Genomic DNA, 16966 nt, shown 5'->3' with positions numbered 1-16966 from the left:
TCCTCTATCATATCTCCCCTCAGCCGCCTTTTGTCCAAGCTGAAGAGCCCTAGCCACTTTAGCCTGGAAAATCATTAATGTGTATATGTGTGCTGAGTACTGAAGAAATCTTGGGTATCATTACTACTATAAACATTTGGATTTATCACATCCATTATGCTGCAGAGTGCCTCATTACTACTGTATTATATTCTTTTTAGGACAAACATGTTCTCTTGGATGTGGTGGCTTCTGTTATTATTAGAATGCCAGACCTATTCTACACAGAGTTTCAATGAAGATAGAAGACTTGGTGTCAGAAGACAAAAAGCCAAACTCTTATCAAATGCTGTGGAAAAATATCCCTACTTCAGTGACCAAGGTAAGATCAAAATTTTAAAATACAATGGGCCCACCTTCTGCTCATTGGCCAATAGGGCTGTCCATGCTGTTGAAGGTAACATTCACAATCTCTGGGGGGTGGAGGGGACAGAATCCCAATCAGCATACAACAGTTACCCTTAAGGTAGGATTCAGGGTGCATGCAACCAGGTTCTGAGGAGAGTTGTAGCCTGTTTCCTCCTACTGAGGACTTTCTTTGCAATGACTGTGTTGTAGAGAGAGCAGGATACAAAAATAAAAGTGGAATGAACCCCCCCCCCCCCCTATAAGGGCACCATGGAATAGACAGAACAGGTTTCATGTGAGTTGAAAGCCCAAAAGTGCAGAAGAAAACTACTAGACAAACGAGGAATACATTTTGAAATAAGTTTTTGATATATATTTTTCTTGATGAAAAATAAATTGTTCTTTCATTGTCTAAAATGATATTTCTGATAGCAGCTAACTTACTGCTCTATGCTCATGTTAATTTGTTCCATAGATGAAGACTGTATTCTGGAAATGGCATTTTTACTGGACAGTTCCGAAAGTGCGAAGGACTACAATCATGATCAGGAAAAAAAATTTGTGTTGGAAGTGGTGGACAAACTAAAAGGAATGCAACTGGATTCAGGACGTCAACTCAGCTGGAGGATGGCCTTACTGCAGTACAGCAGTACTGTCTTCATAGAACAGACCTTTAGAGATTGGAAGGGTCCCGAGAATTTTAAATCCCGCATTGCTCCCATTAATTACATCGGCCATGGTACTTATACAACCTATGCAATAACCAATCTCACACAACTGTACATGAATGAAGGGACACATAACAGTGTGAAAGTGGCTCTCCTTCTAACTGATGGAGTGGACCACCCAAGAAATCCAGACATTTTTGCTGCTACTACTAATGCTAAGAACCATGGCATTAAGTTCTTCACTGTGGGGATGTCAGTGGTGGCAGAGGAACTGGTAAATGCTGCAAAGCTTCGTCTCCTGGCCAGTGTCCCAGCATCCAGGTTTGTGTTCAACCTCCAGGCAAAAGGAATTGTGGAGAAAATTCTCAAGGAAGTGGTATGTAATGACAATTCCTTTAAAAGTATTTAATAATTGAAACACAAAAATAACAACATACTGGAATTCTGATTTCTAGGTTTGTTACACAAAGTACCAGAGTCATCGGCACCAACATTTCAGAATCATTGAGGGTTCCAAACGCAATACTTATCTCTATCTGAAAAAGACAATAAAAAAAAACCCCTCTCTTTTCACTTGCAGGGGATTCTGACCTCTAAGTTACTAAATCTGACTTTATCCTGACTCCTTATAACCCCCTAACTGCATATAACTTATAATAGCTCTTTTGCATTTTATGCTGAAATTGCTTTCAAGGTACTATTTTTAATTACCTGAACTGTTTTGTACCTGCAATCCAAGTGCAGAGCTATCTGTGATTTTTAGCTAATCAATTTGGTTCCATTGTATCTGGTGATGTTTGCTCAATATTGAGGGTGCTCAGTTCTTATGACCAGGGCAGTTGTTTGTGTGTCTAAAGAGGTAGAAACAAATCTGCAAGATGTGAGTTAAACTGTACCCTGATAGAACAGAAGTGGGCAATCTCGGTCCTCAAGGGCCACAACCCAGCTTCAAAAAGGTGAGTTTTTAGATTAGATTTGGCTGCTGACACCCCATCTTCTTCCAGTTGCTTCCGAAAAGGCATATGTCATATTATCATGTCACATCAGTATTTTTCTCTTCATCTGTCTCTGTTTTTTATGGTTCCACTATACTTTCCTTCTTGAAGCTAAATCTCTCCAGTTTTATTCTGTATTTCAAACCACTACAGACTTCATGATGACACAACCTATGCTCTACATTCTTCACCTCACCAGCCTTTCTGTCTTCTACCTTGTCCTCTGCTCAGGTCTCTGTCTAAGGACCTCTTCTTTCTCTATAGTTGTTCCCTTGGTGCTTTGATTTCTTCCTCTGGTTTTACATACCATCTTTTTGCTGATGACTTTCAGATCTACTTCTCCACACCAGAAAATGAATCCTAAATCTCAGCCTGCTTGTCTGACATTATCCTCTATTTTAATTTGTAAACTGCTCTATATTCCTGTAAGAGAGGATGACAAATAAATTGCCATCCAGATATTCCACTCTCAACTGAAACTTAATCTGGCCAAGACAGAGCTTCCTGCCTTTCCCCATAGTCCATCTCCCTTATTCTCCTTTTCTCTATATCTGTGAGTAATACTGTCATCTTCACAATTCGCTCACCCCATAACCAGGGAGACCAGGGAGTTATCTTTAACTCCTCTCTCTCTCTCTCTCTCTCTCTCTCTCTCTCTCTCTCTCTCTGTACACATATCCAACACACTTCTAAAACTTCTAAAATATGTTGTTTCTTTTTCCATAATTTCACCAGAAATCTATCCCTTCCTTTTTGAACCCACTACCAAAACCATTTCCACATTCCAGCACCTTTCACGTAGACCACTCTAACGTGCTCCTCATAGGTCTCCCAGTAAACCATCTCTCTCCAATTTATTCAAAATTCAGCTGCATGACTTCTCTTTCTCAAATGCCCTACTTTCACATAGCCCTTCTTCTCAAGTCGCTTCATTGGCTTCCTATCTGTTCCTATATACAGTTCCATCTTCTTTTACTGACCTAAAAGTGCACTCAGTTTTGTAGTAACTCATTGTCTCTCCTCTTTTCTCTATCCCTACACTCCCCCTCCCCCTCCCCTCAGGAACTCTACTTGTCCAGTAAGTCACTCCAATCTGTGTCCTTCTCCTCTGCCACCTAATCCATTCTTTTTTCTTTGCTATGCTGTACACCTGGAATAGACTTTCTGACCTGCATATCATTATCCCTTGCTGGCCCTATGTTGGGGTCGATATTCAAAGTAATTTAAAGGAGCAGAAGAGGCTACTGCCTGGTTAAATTGCTTGTGTGTGGTTATCCCCTGATATTCAGTGGCACTTAACCAGATTGTGCCACTCAGTATCAGCACTAACCGCCAAACACAAAACCGGGTGGTCCAGGGATGGATTCAGCACTTAAGCAGTTAAGTGCCAAATATTCAGCATTTAACTGCATAAGTTAACCGGACAATTAGAATAACATAAAACACAGTTCTCTCTTTGTCCGGTTTAACTTATGTGGTTAAGTGCTGAATATCACACTTAACCAGATAAGTGATCGCCGGCCATTCATACCCGGATCTTCAATGCCGATGCATGGACATTGCCCAGCATTGAATTTCCAGGCATAACGCTGTCGACTGTCAAAAAAACACTGACCACTTCCAGCTGAGTATTTAACCATTGCCTATAATAAATGAAACTCTGTAATTCTCATATTTGTCTTGAATAGACTGTAAGCGCGACAGAGAAGGGACTGTCTCTTATGTTTGTGAGTACAGTGCTGTGTATGTCTACAAAAATGATAAGTAACAGTAGTAGATTTGAATATGGTCAATAAGGGAGCATGACGCATTGACTCAAGAAGTCTGTTTTAGTCATATGAAACAGCAAGGTGGAAAGAAAGGAGATGGGAGTTGGATAAGAATGACTTGCCGGATAAACAGAGTTCACAAAGAAGAGCCTGGGGAGAGAGGAGAAAAGATGGATAATGATGAGCTGCAGTGTAAATGTATTTGTAAGCGAGGATGAGGAGCCAAAATAATGACTTTAAATAGTGACATTGAAGGATATAAGTCATGCTGCTGCATGTTGAATAGTGTAAAGAATTGAGGGGTCCCGAGCCCCCCCCCCCAAGAAGGCTAGAGTGACCTTAATCTGACTCCATCTCCAAATAGCATTAGTACTGGGGTAATCAGGGAATTGTGAAGTTCTAAGAGAAATTGCCACTGAGAGAGACGCTAGATCTAAGGAAAAGGTACCAGCCTTATGACAAACTGGAATCAGATTACAAGTTATACAATGCAGTGAAAGATAGCTGCTGGATGCAACAAAAGCATTTGTACTTACAGCCTTTCATCATTAAGTGAAGCCCACAAACCATCATTTAGAATGGAGAGTTTATTTGCATATCAGATTTTAATCGGGTACATTCATCAGACAAATTCTGGATTCAGCTGACCGGAGCTCTGCTGCTTCCGAGGCGTTGAAGAAAAGTTCTCTCTAGGGCTTGCATGCACCCTGCTTTTATACAATTTGGTCACTATACAAGTCTATGGAGAGCTCTAATATTGCTTCATCCATGAGTCATGCCCTCCGGCCAGGTGCCCTATTGCGTAATTTCCTTTTTTGTCAACAACTTGTTCTTATGAAGTTCCGTTTTAGCTATTGCAAGTTATTGCGCAATTTCCCTTTTTGTAAACATTTCCTTAGATACGGACATCCAAACATCAAAACATGAACAAAACAACTTCTTTATGAAGATATCTAAATTTGGATATATTAGGTTCATATCATCTTGTAATCTGAGCGCCATCTTATAAAGACAGACTCCGTGTTATGAACCAAACTTCTTATCATTTCTGTCTTTAATTTCTTCATTATGTGTGTTACACTCTATTTGGAAGTAGCACCAGGTTTCAAAGCTATGTAGCTTGGCCTACCACTATTCCAGTGGATAAGATCTTGCAGGAAAAGCAAGTCCTTGCTCAGCCAGTCATAGATTTTTAAACCTAGCTGGTATTTTTACAGCCTTAGTCCTAAAATCTGGCCTTCCACCCTTCCGGTGGGCATCCAGTAAGGGCCTCTTGCTGTAGTATAATTATACAATAGACTGTAGTAAAAATTTCTCAGCAGGACACCTACAAGGAGAAGAAAGGTGAGAAGAAAGTGAGGGGCCCTTTTACTAAAGGGTACCCAGAACTACTGCATTTAGTGCATGCTAATCATTAGCACAAGCTAAACCCATTAGGGCACCTTAGTAAAAAGACCCCTAGATTTCAATTTGTGTAAACTTTCATGTGTAGCAGACTACACACAAAGGGCCTCTTTTACTAAAATGCGCTAGCGATTTCTGCACAGAAAATGTGACGCAACCCACACTGGGAATCACTAGCACGGTTTAGTAAAAGAGGCCCAAAGTGACTATACAAATTTTTACCAAAGTGGGCTTTGCATGCTAAAACATATGAAAGCCCTGAATTGTATGGATTCTGTGTGTTATTTATTTATTTATTTATTCCATTTGTATCCACATCAGTAATATACAAGTGAATCTACTGTTGGGTGAAGAGGCCCATTCACAATGCTGCTCTCAGCTAAGTAGTTTTTTTGCACTTTATGTCCTTAAAGTTTTGTTATACACAGTGGATGTAGCATATTTTTTATAAAAAAAGTCTTTAAAAAATATTTTTCCACACTAAGGGAGGCGGTTGGGTGAAGACCAATGATTGAATTACGGTGACCCTCTATGAGCAATTTCATCAATTTTGCTGTTTGTCACCTGTCTGAGGTCTCTTCCCCCCCCCCCCCCCATCTATTCATTTTTTGATATCCTACACTCTGCAAGAGTAGATTCGCTTGTATATTACTGTTGTGTTTCACAAATTAAAGCGGAGTTTTCCCCTTTTGTGCTTGCTACCTTTGCATTTGTATCCCACATTTTCCCACCTATTTGCAGGCTCAATGTGGCTTACATTATTCCGTAATGGCAATCGCCATTTCAGGAATGAGAAATTCAAAGTGGCATTGCCTTAAAGTTCATAAGTGACAGAGTAGATTAAGCAGTCAAGTATAGAGAGTTCGGTTTTGTCCAGTTCTGATATGAGTTTAGTTGTCTGGTAATTAGGATGAATCATTGTGGTGTGCTGTATTGAACAGGTTGGTTTAACACCCAAAGTCCAGTTTGTGGAAGTATCTACATTTTTACTCTATTTGCAGCCGGCAATTTGGTTTAGAATATGTTTTCCAGTTTGGAGAAACAACTGTTATAAATTTGAATCATGAATTGACAGACATATTAGCTACACTTGCAGCTGTAAATCTAGCTTTAAACTGGCTGCATAGTCTTGCCTTAAGCTACTGGTTACATGGATGGGCAAACATTTTCAGTACCACAGGTGTTCTTTCTTGCCTTAGGTGATAAACCAATGCTTGTCTGCAACCGTAAGATTACATTCAAATATTCAATAGTTGTAGTTTTAGGAATAGGTAAAAATGTTCCTAGAGCAACAAAGCCACAAGAATTGAGCCCCGATTTGAATGATTGATGACTGTTGACATTTCTCTGCTTTTATACCACAGTCAGCATGACACGCAATACAATAATTATTATAATTACTATTATTATAGTAGTCAAGCATAGCAGCAAATAAAGAAAAGTAAAGCATTATAATTAGGGGGACTTTAGTCTTTGTGGAAAAAGCATTGAAAGGATTTGTCAAAGATTTTCTTCAGTGGAAACAACTCAAGTTCAACTGTGATGATTTTCGCATTGAAAATGGCTGGATAAATGTGGATCAGGGTCTGCATTAGAATGAATCCTTGATAAATTCCTGTACAGTTCTCTGTCAGTGGATTTGTTGGGTATTCCCAAAAGAAAACTGCTCCTTGTATTCACTGGTCACTTTTCACAGAGCTCAAGAGCAATTCAGGTACTCTGAATTTAACAGTAATAAACAGAAATAAGGGCCTCTTTTGCCAAACTGCACTAGCTTTGACAGAATTGCGGCGCTGGGAATCACTAGCACGGTTTAGTAAAAGGGGTCCTAAAATAGAAATACAACAAAGCAAAGGAAAATAAAGTAAAAAAAAATGTACTTTTAGTCCAATGTTTTGAAAAAAGGTATCAACTTATTTTCCTTTTTATTATTTTTGTTTTATTTCTATTTATTACCTTTAAAGCAGACTAACATGGCAACCACAGTGCTTTATTTGAATTTTAACATAACCTACCTTCCCCAGAGCTGGGGAGAGCCCTTTTTTCTCAAATTTAATTTGAATTGAATGTTACGTACAGGGAAGATTCACTACTGAGTTGTGTGAATTTACATAGGAGATATTCTTTCTCACGTAATATTTCCTGCGCAACTTGAAAATAAGAACTAGGTTTGCAGCAGATTAATGTATGCCTTTCAGCATCATAATTTATAACGTTGCTATACAGATGAAATCTCAGTTAGCATCAGGTTAAATGGAATTACATTTTATACTACGAGTATACATCCGAATCAATTGATCTACAGGGTGAGGTAAAAAAAAAAGTAACCCCCTATAGTTTTTTGCTGTTTTCTCAGCAACCATTTGGAATTTCAGCGTGAAATTTTGCAGTGATTTTCACGTGTTCAAAAATGTTTGTACTATAGAACTACCATTACTACCATTACTACCAGTACTACCATTACTATAGAACTACCATTGAAAAAAAAAAAGGAGGTACCAGCTTATTGTTAATGACATCACAGTGACGTAAACTTTTGTAAACAAATTCACTAGACTTAAACCCCTTGGGCTACCATGTCTGGGGAGCAACGTTGGAGGCCTATCACAAGCTCCACCCAAAGCTGCAAACAACCGTTGAACTCAAGAAAGCACTGCAGATCTGGGACAGGGACCGATTGATAAGGCTGTTAAGAACTTCCCAAAGTGACTTAAGGTCTGTGTTAAAGCTGGAGGCTGCTCAGTGTCTATCAAAATTTCACAGTCACTGTTAATTGTATCATTTGAATGAGGTTATTTTACTATGTTTTTAAGGCACAAAAATCGCTAGGTATTAATGCTAAAATGCCAGTAACCTCAACATAGCTTAAAATAATTAAATGTTGTTTAGTAGTAATACCTAAATACGATCACTAAATAAATAAGTAAAATTTCTCATCGAAATTCAAAGCTTTTTTTTTCCTCACCCTATATATAAACATTATGAATGCAAGAAACGATGATTTGCCCTTAGCCGCAAAAAAGTGAGAAACCTTGGATTATGTAATCAGATGAAAAGGGACCTTTTTTTTACCTAGGGGGTCTTTTACTTAGGCACGCTGGCGTTTTTAAAAATTGGAGCATGCTAAACGCTAAAGACACCAATGTATTCCTATGTGCATCTTTAGCATTTAGCATGCACCTATTTATAGCGCACCTAAGTAAAAGACCCCCTAATGAGGAGAGGGCTAGTAAACCAGAGCAGTCCTGATTTGCCTTTATCCCACAAGGGAAAGAGGGGCTGAGGAATAGGTCTTCCCATGGCAGTGATGCGGGCTCCAGAACCTAGAAGTGAATCAAGCCAGCGGCTGCAGGAGGAGAGAATGCAGCTGCAGCCAAAAAGACTGAGGACCACAGTAGTCAACACTGCAAGACAGCAAAGCTGCCATGGGAGCAAGAAGCCTTCAAGAAAGAGGCAAAGAGGACCACTGGAAAGCCAGGCCAGACCAGAGCCTACAGGAAGGAGAGATTCTGCTGTGAAGAGAAGTCCTGCAGGAGACCTGGAAAAAGAAGAAGGATGCCACCAGTGCCTTCTACAAACTTGTCAAAGGAAGCTTAGTTCTCCTTCCAGAGGGTCAAGGTGGACTTAAAGGCAGCGCCAGGAAGAAATAAGAACAAGAAAAAAGAAATCACCTCAAACCAAGCTCACAACAAGAACACTGAAAAGCACATGCATCCAAGTGCAGAAGACAGCAAGCTCATGGACAGGAGAGGGGTTGAGCAAAGGAGATAATAAGACACCCCACCACCAGAAGCGGAGCCACGTTGATGGTGTGGAGAGAGTGAAAGCAGCGCAAGAGCAGACTTCCGCCAGCGCTGGCGCACATTTTCAATGAAACACAACGAGAAAAAAATAGGCGCCGGCGCCAGCAGAACTCCATTTGGGGGAGCAGCCTCTCCCCTGGCACCCTACCTAGCTGCGCCACCGCCCACCACCACCATCCCAAGAAAGCAGATTTAAGAGCTGGAAAAACCGAGCTACTGCCAACAGCAGTGCTGTAGCAGATGAGAAAGATGAAGAACTCTGAGCCTAAGGAAGGGCTAAAGTGACTCAGTCAGTGCAGCTGGAGAAACTGTGGCCCAAAGAGAGTCCCTGAGAAGTGAGGCAAGCCAGCACAGAGCTACTACAGGAGTGAAAAAGCCAACCTGAGATATACTCAGAGACTGCCAAGAGTCCCAGGGCTGCTGAGGGTGGAAATTACCTTGCTAACTGCAGGTACCCAGCTTGTGTAGAAAGGCTGAGTGGATGAAAAGCAGGGAAGCAGCCTGTCAGTAAAAGAAAGCCACTTTGACCTCTGAAGTAGCAAAAAGAGTCTCTGAATCTATCACAGAGAGAGGCAGCTGCTTCATAGCCCCAGCAAACAGCTCAGTTGTAAGTGAAATAGTCTTTAGCTAGATGGACTCAGTCCAGCCAATATTCAAAGGGACTTATATGTTTAGCTGACACTGCTAAATATGTAAGTCCCCTATCCATAGATTTTCAGTAGAACTATGGGGGTAATTCTATTAGAAGGGTGCCAACATTTAGGCAGCAAGAATGTACATAAGTGACCAGATTACTGGCATATAAACGCATTTGAGTGTGTGGAGGAGTGGCCTGATGGTTAGTGTAGCGGGCTTTGATCCTGGCAACCTTGGGCAAGTCATTTAACCCTCTATTGCACCAGGTATAAAAACTTAGATTGTGAATCCTCTAGGAACAGAAAAAGTACCTGCGTATAATGCATACAGCGCTGTGTACGTCTAGTAGTGCTATAGAAATGATTAGCAGTAGTATGAGTGCACATATGTGAATAAATTTCAATCTTCTGGCTACATGTTATTCTTTAATAAGGTGCCTAACTGCTATGATGTGTGGTTTAAAGTTGGGTGCACACATGGGCAGAGTCCGGACAGATATGAGTGGGGAGCACAATTTTGCATGTTAATTATAGACTACTACAATTTACATGTGTTTTTTTTAGCAATCTAGCTGGTGTAAGTGTTGCACCTAAAATATACACACATATTTGCCCTGCTGCACTAGTATAACAGAAATAGGCCTCTACCTTCTTTTCCTTATAGAACTACATTGTGTGGGTAGTGGAGAAAAAGAGCATCCTTTTCACCCCAGGTTTCCATATCTTCAGTTTCTTATGCTTCTTCAGCTATTTCCGCTTTTCTTGTTACCAGATTAGACTACTGTAACTCTATTTATGCTGGCCTTCCCCTCTCTCAAATTAAAAGGTTACAGACACTACAAAAGTGTGCAGCGAGTTTTCTATGTAGGGCTAAAAGATTCACATTAGTCCTTTCTTTATCCACTTGCATTGGCTACCCTCAGCAGGGTTCTTCCATTAAAAAAAACAGAGATATAATACAATGTTAGCATAATACTATTGATACACCTAAAAAGCATGCATTAGAACATTCAACTAACATAGATATGATGCTAAAGATTTTCTACAATACGGCTTACCATATAGCTGAGGGACCAAAAGCAGATATATGATGGAAACAAGATGCGTAGTACAGAGTCAGTTGGGATAATTTGATGGTTTGCTAAATTCAAGGCAAGTTCTTTGTATAGTTAAGCAAGAGATACGGAACTGGTCTAAGTTACAGTGTGTAGCAAACTAGACCAGGTGCAGAATGAGTGTATAGTCAGTCAACTTATGTAATAAAGGCTTGGGAGAAGAGCCAGGCTTTCACCTGCTTCCTGAAGTAGCAGTATTCTCGAGTTATACATAGCCCCTCTGCGAGTAAATTCCAGAGCATGGGAGCTACTCCTGAGAAGGCTCGCTGGCAGGTATCACATCATACAATTTCTTTAGATGAGGGTACAGATAGTGATGATCCTTAAGAGAACCTTAGAGGTCTTAAAGGTGTGTAAAGGGCTAACTTATTCTTTAGGTACTCGGGCCCATTTTGTCTGAGGACCTTGAAACAGGGGCGTAGCCAGACAGCAGATTTTCTGTGGGCCTAGGCAAGAAGTGGGTGGCACCAAATGTTCTCTCCCCCACCCCCACATCAAAAAAATATCTCAGCTGGTGGGAAAATGCTTCTCTCCAGTCTCCACCTTGGTAGTCTGCAGCAGGCATGCGCTGAAAACTGAGCATGGAAAGGTGCCAGAATTGTGGAGAGCAGCATTTTCATTACCATGTGCTACTGTTGGATGGGCCTGAGCCCTAAGTGGGTGGGCCCCGGCCCACCCAGGCCCACCTGTGGCTATGCCACTGCCTTGAAAATCAAACATAGAGTATTAAATTTAGCCCTGTAAGGTACTGGTAGCCAGTTTAGTTTTTACAGGAAGTATGTTATGTGGTCATGCCACCTGCAGCCTTCTATCAGTCGTGCTGCAGCATTCTGAATTAGTTGAAACTGATACAAACTATTATTGGTTTGGCCATTATACAGGGCATTACAGTAGTCTAGTCATGATGTTTTATCATGGCATGGAACACTGTGGTTAGACTCGTCTTTTCAATATATGGATAGAGATTTCTTAGCTGTCATAGGTGATAGAGACAATTTTAGAAGGTTGTTTGAATTTGCGGGATCAGAGTGAGTGATGAGTCTAGCAGTATCTCACATCAGTATGTCACATCAGGGAGTGCTAGGGAGGTAAAAATTCCTAGATGTAATAAATGACTGCTTCTTAGAGCAACTGGTCCATGAACCGACAAGAGGAGGAACAACATTTATGCCAGTTTGCTGAATATTGTAATTAAGAGACTGTAGACTCTGCAAAACATGATGGCATGTATGCCCTGATTTGCTAGATGTCAGGATCATGTTACACCTCTACTGAGAAGCTACATTGGCTGCCATACCAACACACATATTCAGTTTAAAATTCTCACACTAGCCCATAAAGCTATTCATAGTGGACTTCCTGATTATTTGGCAAAGTTAATGATCCCTTACACTCCTATCCGTTGCTTGCGATCTATGAATGATTACAGATTGGTGCTGCCCAGCCCATTTCAAGCCTATTAGGAAGTGACACAGAAAAGTACTTTTTCTTTCATGGCCCCTTTTCTCTGGAATAACCTTCCCCTAGACATCAAGGCTGAACTTTCCTTAAAAATATTTAAGGTCCATTTAAAGACCCATCTTTTCTCCAGGGTGTTTTCTCAATGAATTACTGGGTATACAGGTCCATAGTGTAGCTGGACAGATATTATGTATGACTGGTCTTTAGTGTGACTGCTTTCTGTCCTCAATTTTTATAGTGTACCTCTCCTGTTTTAATTTCTTTGTGGGGGGTTTTCATTGCAAATCGCTTTGTCTTATGCGCTAAAAAAAGTGATTCAACAAATATTAATAAACATAAACATAGTCCTTGGTGGAATTCAGGGCTTAGTACAAAAGGTAATGGTGCTGAGTCCACTGGAAAATAGTGATCATAACATGATCAGATTTGAGCTAATATCTGGAATGAAAATCTATTGTAGCAGTATTGAATTTTCAAAAAGGCAACTTTGATAAAATAAGAAAAATGGTTAAAAAAAAAAAAAGCTAAAACGATTAGCCACAAAGGTAAGGACTTTAAATCAGGCATGGATGCTGTTTAAAAATACCATCTTGGAAGTCCAGGTCAGATGTATTCAATGTATTAATAAAGGTGTAAAGAAGAGCAAATGATAGTCAGCATGGTTAAAAGGAGAAGTGAAAGAGGTTGAGACAAACAAGCATCTTTCAAAAAATGGAAAAAGGATCCAAATGAAGAAAATAAGAAGGAACATAAGCACTGGCAAGTTAGATGCAAAGCATTGATAAAGAAAGCTAAAATAGAATATGAAGAGAAACTTGCCACAGATGCAAAAACTTATAGTATTAACTTTTTCAGAAGCTTAAAGCCTGTGAGGTAATCCATGGGACCCTTAGATTATCAAGGATCAAAACGGACACTTAGGGTGGGCAAGACCATAGTGGAGAGACTGAATGAATTCTTTGCTTTGGTTTTTACTGAAGAAGATGTAAGAGATCTACCTGTACCAGAAAAGGTTTTCAAGGGTGACAATGCAGAGGAACTGAAAGAAATCTCGGTGAACCTGGAAGACATGGAGGGGCATAATTGAACGAAAACGTCTATCTCCATGGGCATTTATCTCCGAGAACGGGTCCGTGAAGGGGCGGACCAAACCGTATTTTCGAAAAAAATAGACGTCCATGTTTTATTCGACAATTTGTGAGCTGGGCGTTTTTGTTTTTCAGTGATAATGGAAAATGAAAGCGCCCAGCTCAAAAACGAATAAATCCAAGGCATTTGTTCGTGGGAGGGGCCAGGATTCATAGTGCACTGGTCCCCCTCACATGCCAGGACACCAACCGGGCACCCTAGGGGGAACTTTTACAAAAAAAAAAAAAAAAAAGGTAAAAGGGCTCCCAGGTGCATAGCACCCTTCCCTTGTGTGTTGAGCCCCCCAAATCCCCCTCAAAACCCACTGCCCACAAGTCTACACCATTACTATAGCCCTAAGGGGTGAAGGGGGACACCTACATGTGGGTACAGTGGGTTTGGGGGGGTTGGATGACTAAGCATTAAGCAGCACAATTGTAACAGGTAGGGGGGGGATGGGCCTGGGTCCACCTGCCTGAAGTCCACTGCACCCCCTAACAACTGCTCCAGGGACCTGCATACTGCTGCCAGGGAGGTGGGTATGACATTGAGGGTGAAAATAAAAAGTTGTGAAACATCATTTTTTGTGGTGGGAGGGGGTTAGTGACCACTGGGGGAGTCAGGGGAGGTCATCCCCAATTCCCTCTGGGGGTAATCTGGTCATTTAGGGCACTTTTTGGGGCCTTATTCGTGAAAAAACAGGGTCCAGGAAAAGTGCCCTAAATTCTAGCTACAAACGCATACTTTTTTTCCATTATCGGCGAAAGGCGCCCATCTCTCCTCGGCCGATAACCACGCCCCAGTTCCACCTTTGCCACGCCTCCGACACACCCAGTCAACTTTGTACGCTTCCGCGATGGAGTGCAGTTGAAAACGTCCAAAATCGGCTTTCCATTATACCGATTTATTCGTTTTTGTGAGATAAACGTCTATCTCCCGATTTGGGTCGAAATCTAGGCGTTTTTCTCTTTCAATTATAAGGTGGTTATTGAGCCAAATCGACATCTTAAAGAGTAACAAATCAATGAGATTGGATGGTATGCACCCCAGGGTACTGAAAGAATTCAAATATGAAATTGCTGATCTGCTGTTCATGATCTGTAACCTGTAATTAAAATCGTCCATAGAAGCTGAAGATTGGAGGGTTCCCAATGTAATGCCAATTTTTAAAGCGCATTGAAAAATGGCTATTTAACCCTACCCTCTGTTTTCTATCCATTAACCAGTTCCTAATCCACAACAGAATACTGCGTCCTATCCCATGACTTTTTAATTTTCTGAGGAGTCTCTCATAAGGCACTCTATCAAAAGCTTACAGAAAATCTAGATATATCAACCGGCTCACCTTTATCCACATGTTTATTCACGTCTTCAAAGAAATGAAGCAAATTGGTGAGGCAAGACTTCCCTTGGCTGAAACAGCAGGGAAAAAAAAGCAGACCCATGTGATAAAACAAAACAAAATTTATTCAACACAGATACATAAAATCAGCGTATAACTGTCCTCTAACCGCCCAACATGGCCATGTTTCACCCTCTCAAGGGCTGCGTCAGGAACTTAACATGAAACAAGTAGGAACAGTCCAATGTTTTCCCTGTCTGGTTAGTGCAGTGTAGCACAAAGAATAAGGCTCACAAGCAGTGAGTTGTCTTTCCCAAGCAGCTACAGCTTGGCACAGGCTGCTCACAAGTTATATGCTGATTTTATGTATCAGCATTGAATACATTTCATTTCATTTTATTTTACGATATTGGTCTGCTTTTTTTTTCTGCTGTTTTGGATCTTGCAGACTGCTTGCCTATGTGCTTTTTGAGACCTCCACTCCCTGTCCCAATAAACCATGTTTGTCTATGTGTTCAGTTATTTTATTCTTCACAATTAAAGTCAGGTTTACCAGTCTGTAATTTCACAGATCACTCCTGGATATAGCAGAATAAGAAAAGGTTCAAAGAAGGGAACCAAAATGATAAAAGGGACATTTTTCTGGTTTGAAAATGGCCAATTTCGCTACTGGATTTTTGGACATTTTTTGCAAAATTTCCAAAATCAGAATTAGACATCATATTGAAAATGCTGCTCCACATAAATATTAAAGTAAATTGATGAATTCAATATAGCAATGCTTCCCAACCAAAAATGCATCAAAATTGCTGTTTTAAAAAAATACTTCTGAGATAAGTTTTTTATAACTTAATTTTTATGATCTTACGGTTTTAAGTATCAATTTGATTGTTTAGGCCTATATGGAGATATATGGCTCTTTTTAGTTAATCTGTTCTTTTTGTCTGCCTAGAGCTTGGTGGTAAAGCAGACTATAAGGGCCCCATTTACTAAGCTGCACTAGAGGTGTGTTAGCGTTTTTAGCATGTGCTAAGCATTAGTGTGCGCTAACCATGTATACACCCATACTATTCCTATAGGTAACTACATGGCTAGCACGCACTAAAAACATTAGCGCACCTTAGTAAACAGGGCCCTAAATGTTAAAATTCAATTATTCTAAAGGCTTTAAAAGCTCATTAAAAATGCTATATACACTAAGGAACTCATTTTCAAAACAAAAAAATGTCCAGAAAAGTCATAAAGTGGTAGATGGACGTTTTTCTCTCAAAAACATCCAAGGTGCGATTTTTGATACCCCAGTTTTAGATGTTTTACTCCTCAGTTCGTCCAAATTTCAAGGCGGCATGTTTTGGGTGGGACCTGGCTGGAACATGGGCGGCACCAAAATGTATATGAATGCAATAATGAAACAAAATGAAAAGGTCTAGGACCAAAATTAAGACATTTTTGGCTAGTCTTGTTTTAATCAGGAATAAGTGACCAAAAGGTGCTGTAAATGACCAAATGACTACTGAAGGGATTAAGGCATAACCTCCTTACTTGTCACAGACCCCCTCTCAACCCCCCCCCCCCCCCCCCTCCAAAGATGTGACACTGACAGTACATACCAGGCTCTATGACAGCTTCAGATATCATGGCTAGTCTTGTAGAGAAGGGGATCCAGGTCCACCCACTCTAACTTGTGGTGGAAAGTGTGAGCCCTCCTAAAACCACCAAATACCTACTGTACCTACATATAGGTGGCATCTGCAAGCTTGACGGTTATTGTAGTGGTGTACAGTGAGGTACAGTAGGTTTTTCTCTGTTCCTGGAGGGCTCACCATACAATATAAGGGGATTTTGGTGAGGTTTGTACCTGGGACCTTTTATGAGAAGTCCACTGCAGTACCCCCTAGACTGCCCCACTATTCTGCTGGGATGTCTGTGTGGCCAGTCTGCTAAGAATGATGGCCCCCCCCCAGACATTTCAATGGCTGGTTTTTGAATATTTTTCTCTTGGACCTTTTTTTTTTAATGCTCCCAAAAGAAAAAACATAGCAAAATGTCCAAAATGAGGCTTAGACATTTTATCAAAAAATGCCCCTCTATGTGTTCCTCTATGTGATGTTTCAATGCATTTCAATGATGTCATATGCATTGAAACAGCATGGGGAATAATTCTAAGAACATAAGGACTAGAAAAATTGTGGAAACACATCGCAAGATCGTCAGTGCTGGTACCAGTATTGAATATCCGGGCTTTTTCGTCCAGCGCTA

At 40.6% G+C, this 16966-nt stretch overlaps 1 protein-coding gene across 1 annotated transcript in view; it reads left to right on the top strand.

Moving 5' to 3' along the window:
- Positions 1-207: 207 nt before the first annotated feature.
- The window catches only part of LOC115475115 (collagen alpha-1(XXVIII) chain-like), a 152329-nt gene continuing 135570 nt past the window's right edge, over positions 208-16966 (top strand). Inside the window, exons 1-2 of the mRNA XM_030210855.1 lie at positions 208-361; positions 863-1431. Of these exons, the coding sequence (XP_030066715.1) occupies positions 208-361; positions 863-1431 (723 nt within the window). The remainder of the gene's footprint in view (positions 362-862; positions 1432-16966) is intronic.

Source organism: Microcaecilia unicolor, chromosome 7 (assembly GCF_901765095.1).
Source record: "Microcaecilia unicolor chromosome 7, aMicUni1.1, whole genome shotgun sequence".
Taxonomy (NCBI): domain Eukaryota; kingdom Metazoa; phylum Chordata; class Amphibia; order Gymnophiona; family Siphonopidae; genus Microcaecilia; species Microcaecilia unicolor.
The sequence above is the reverse complement of the archived record's forward strand: the minus strand, read 5'-3'. Positions and strand labels throughout refer to the sequence as shown.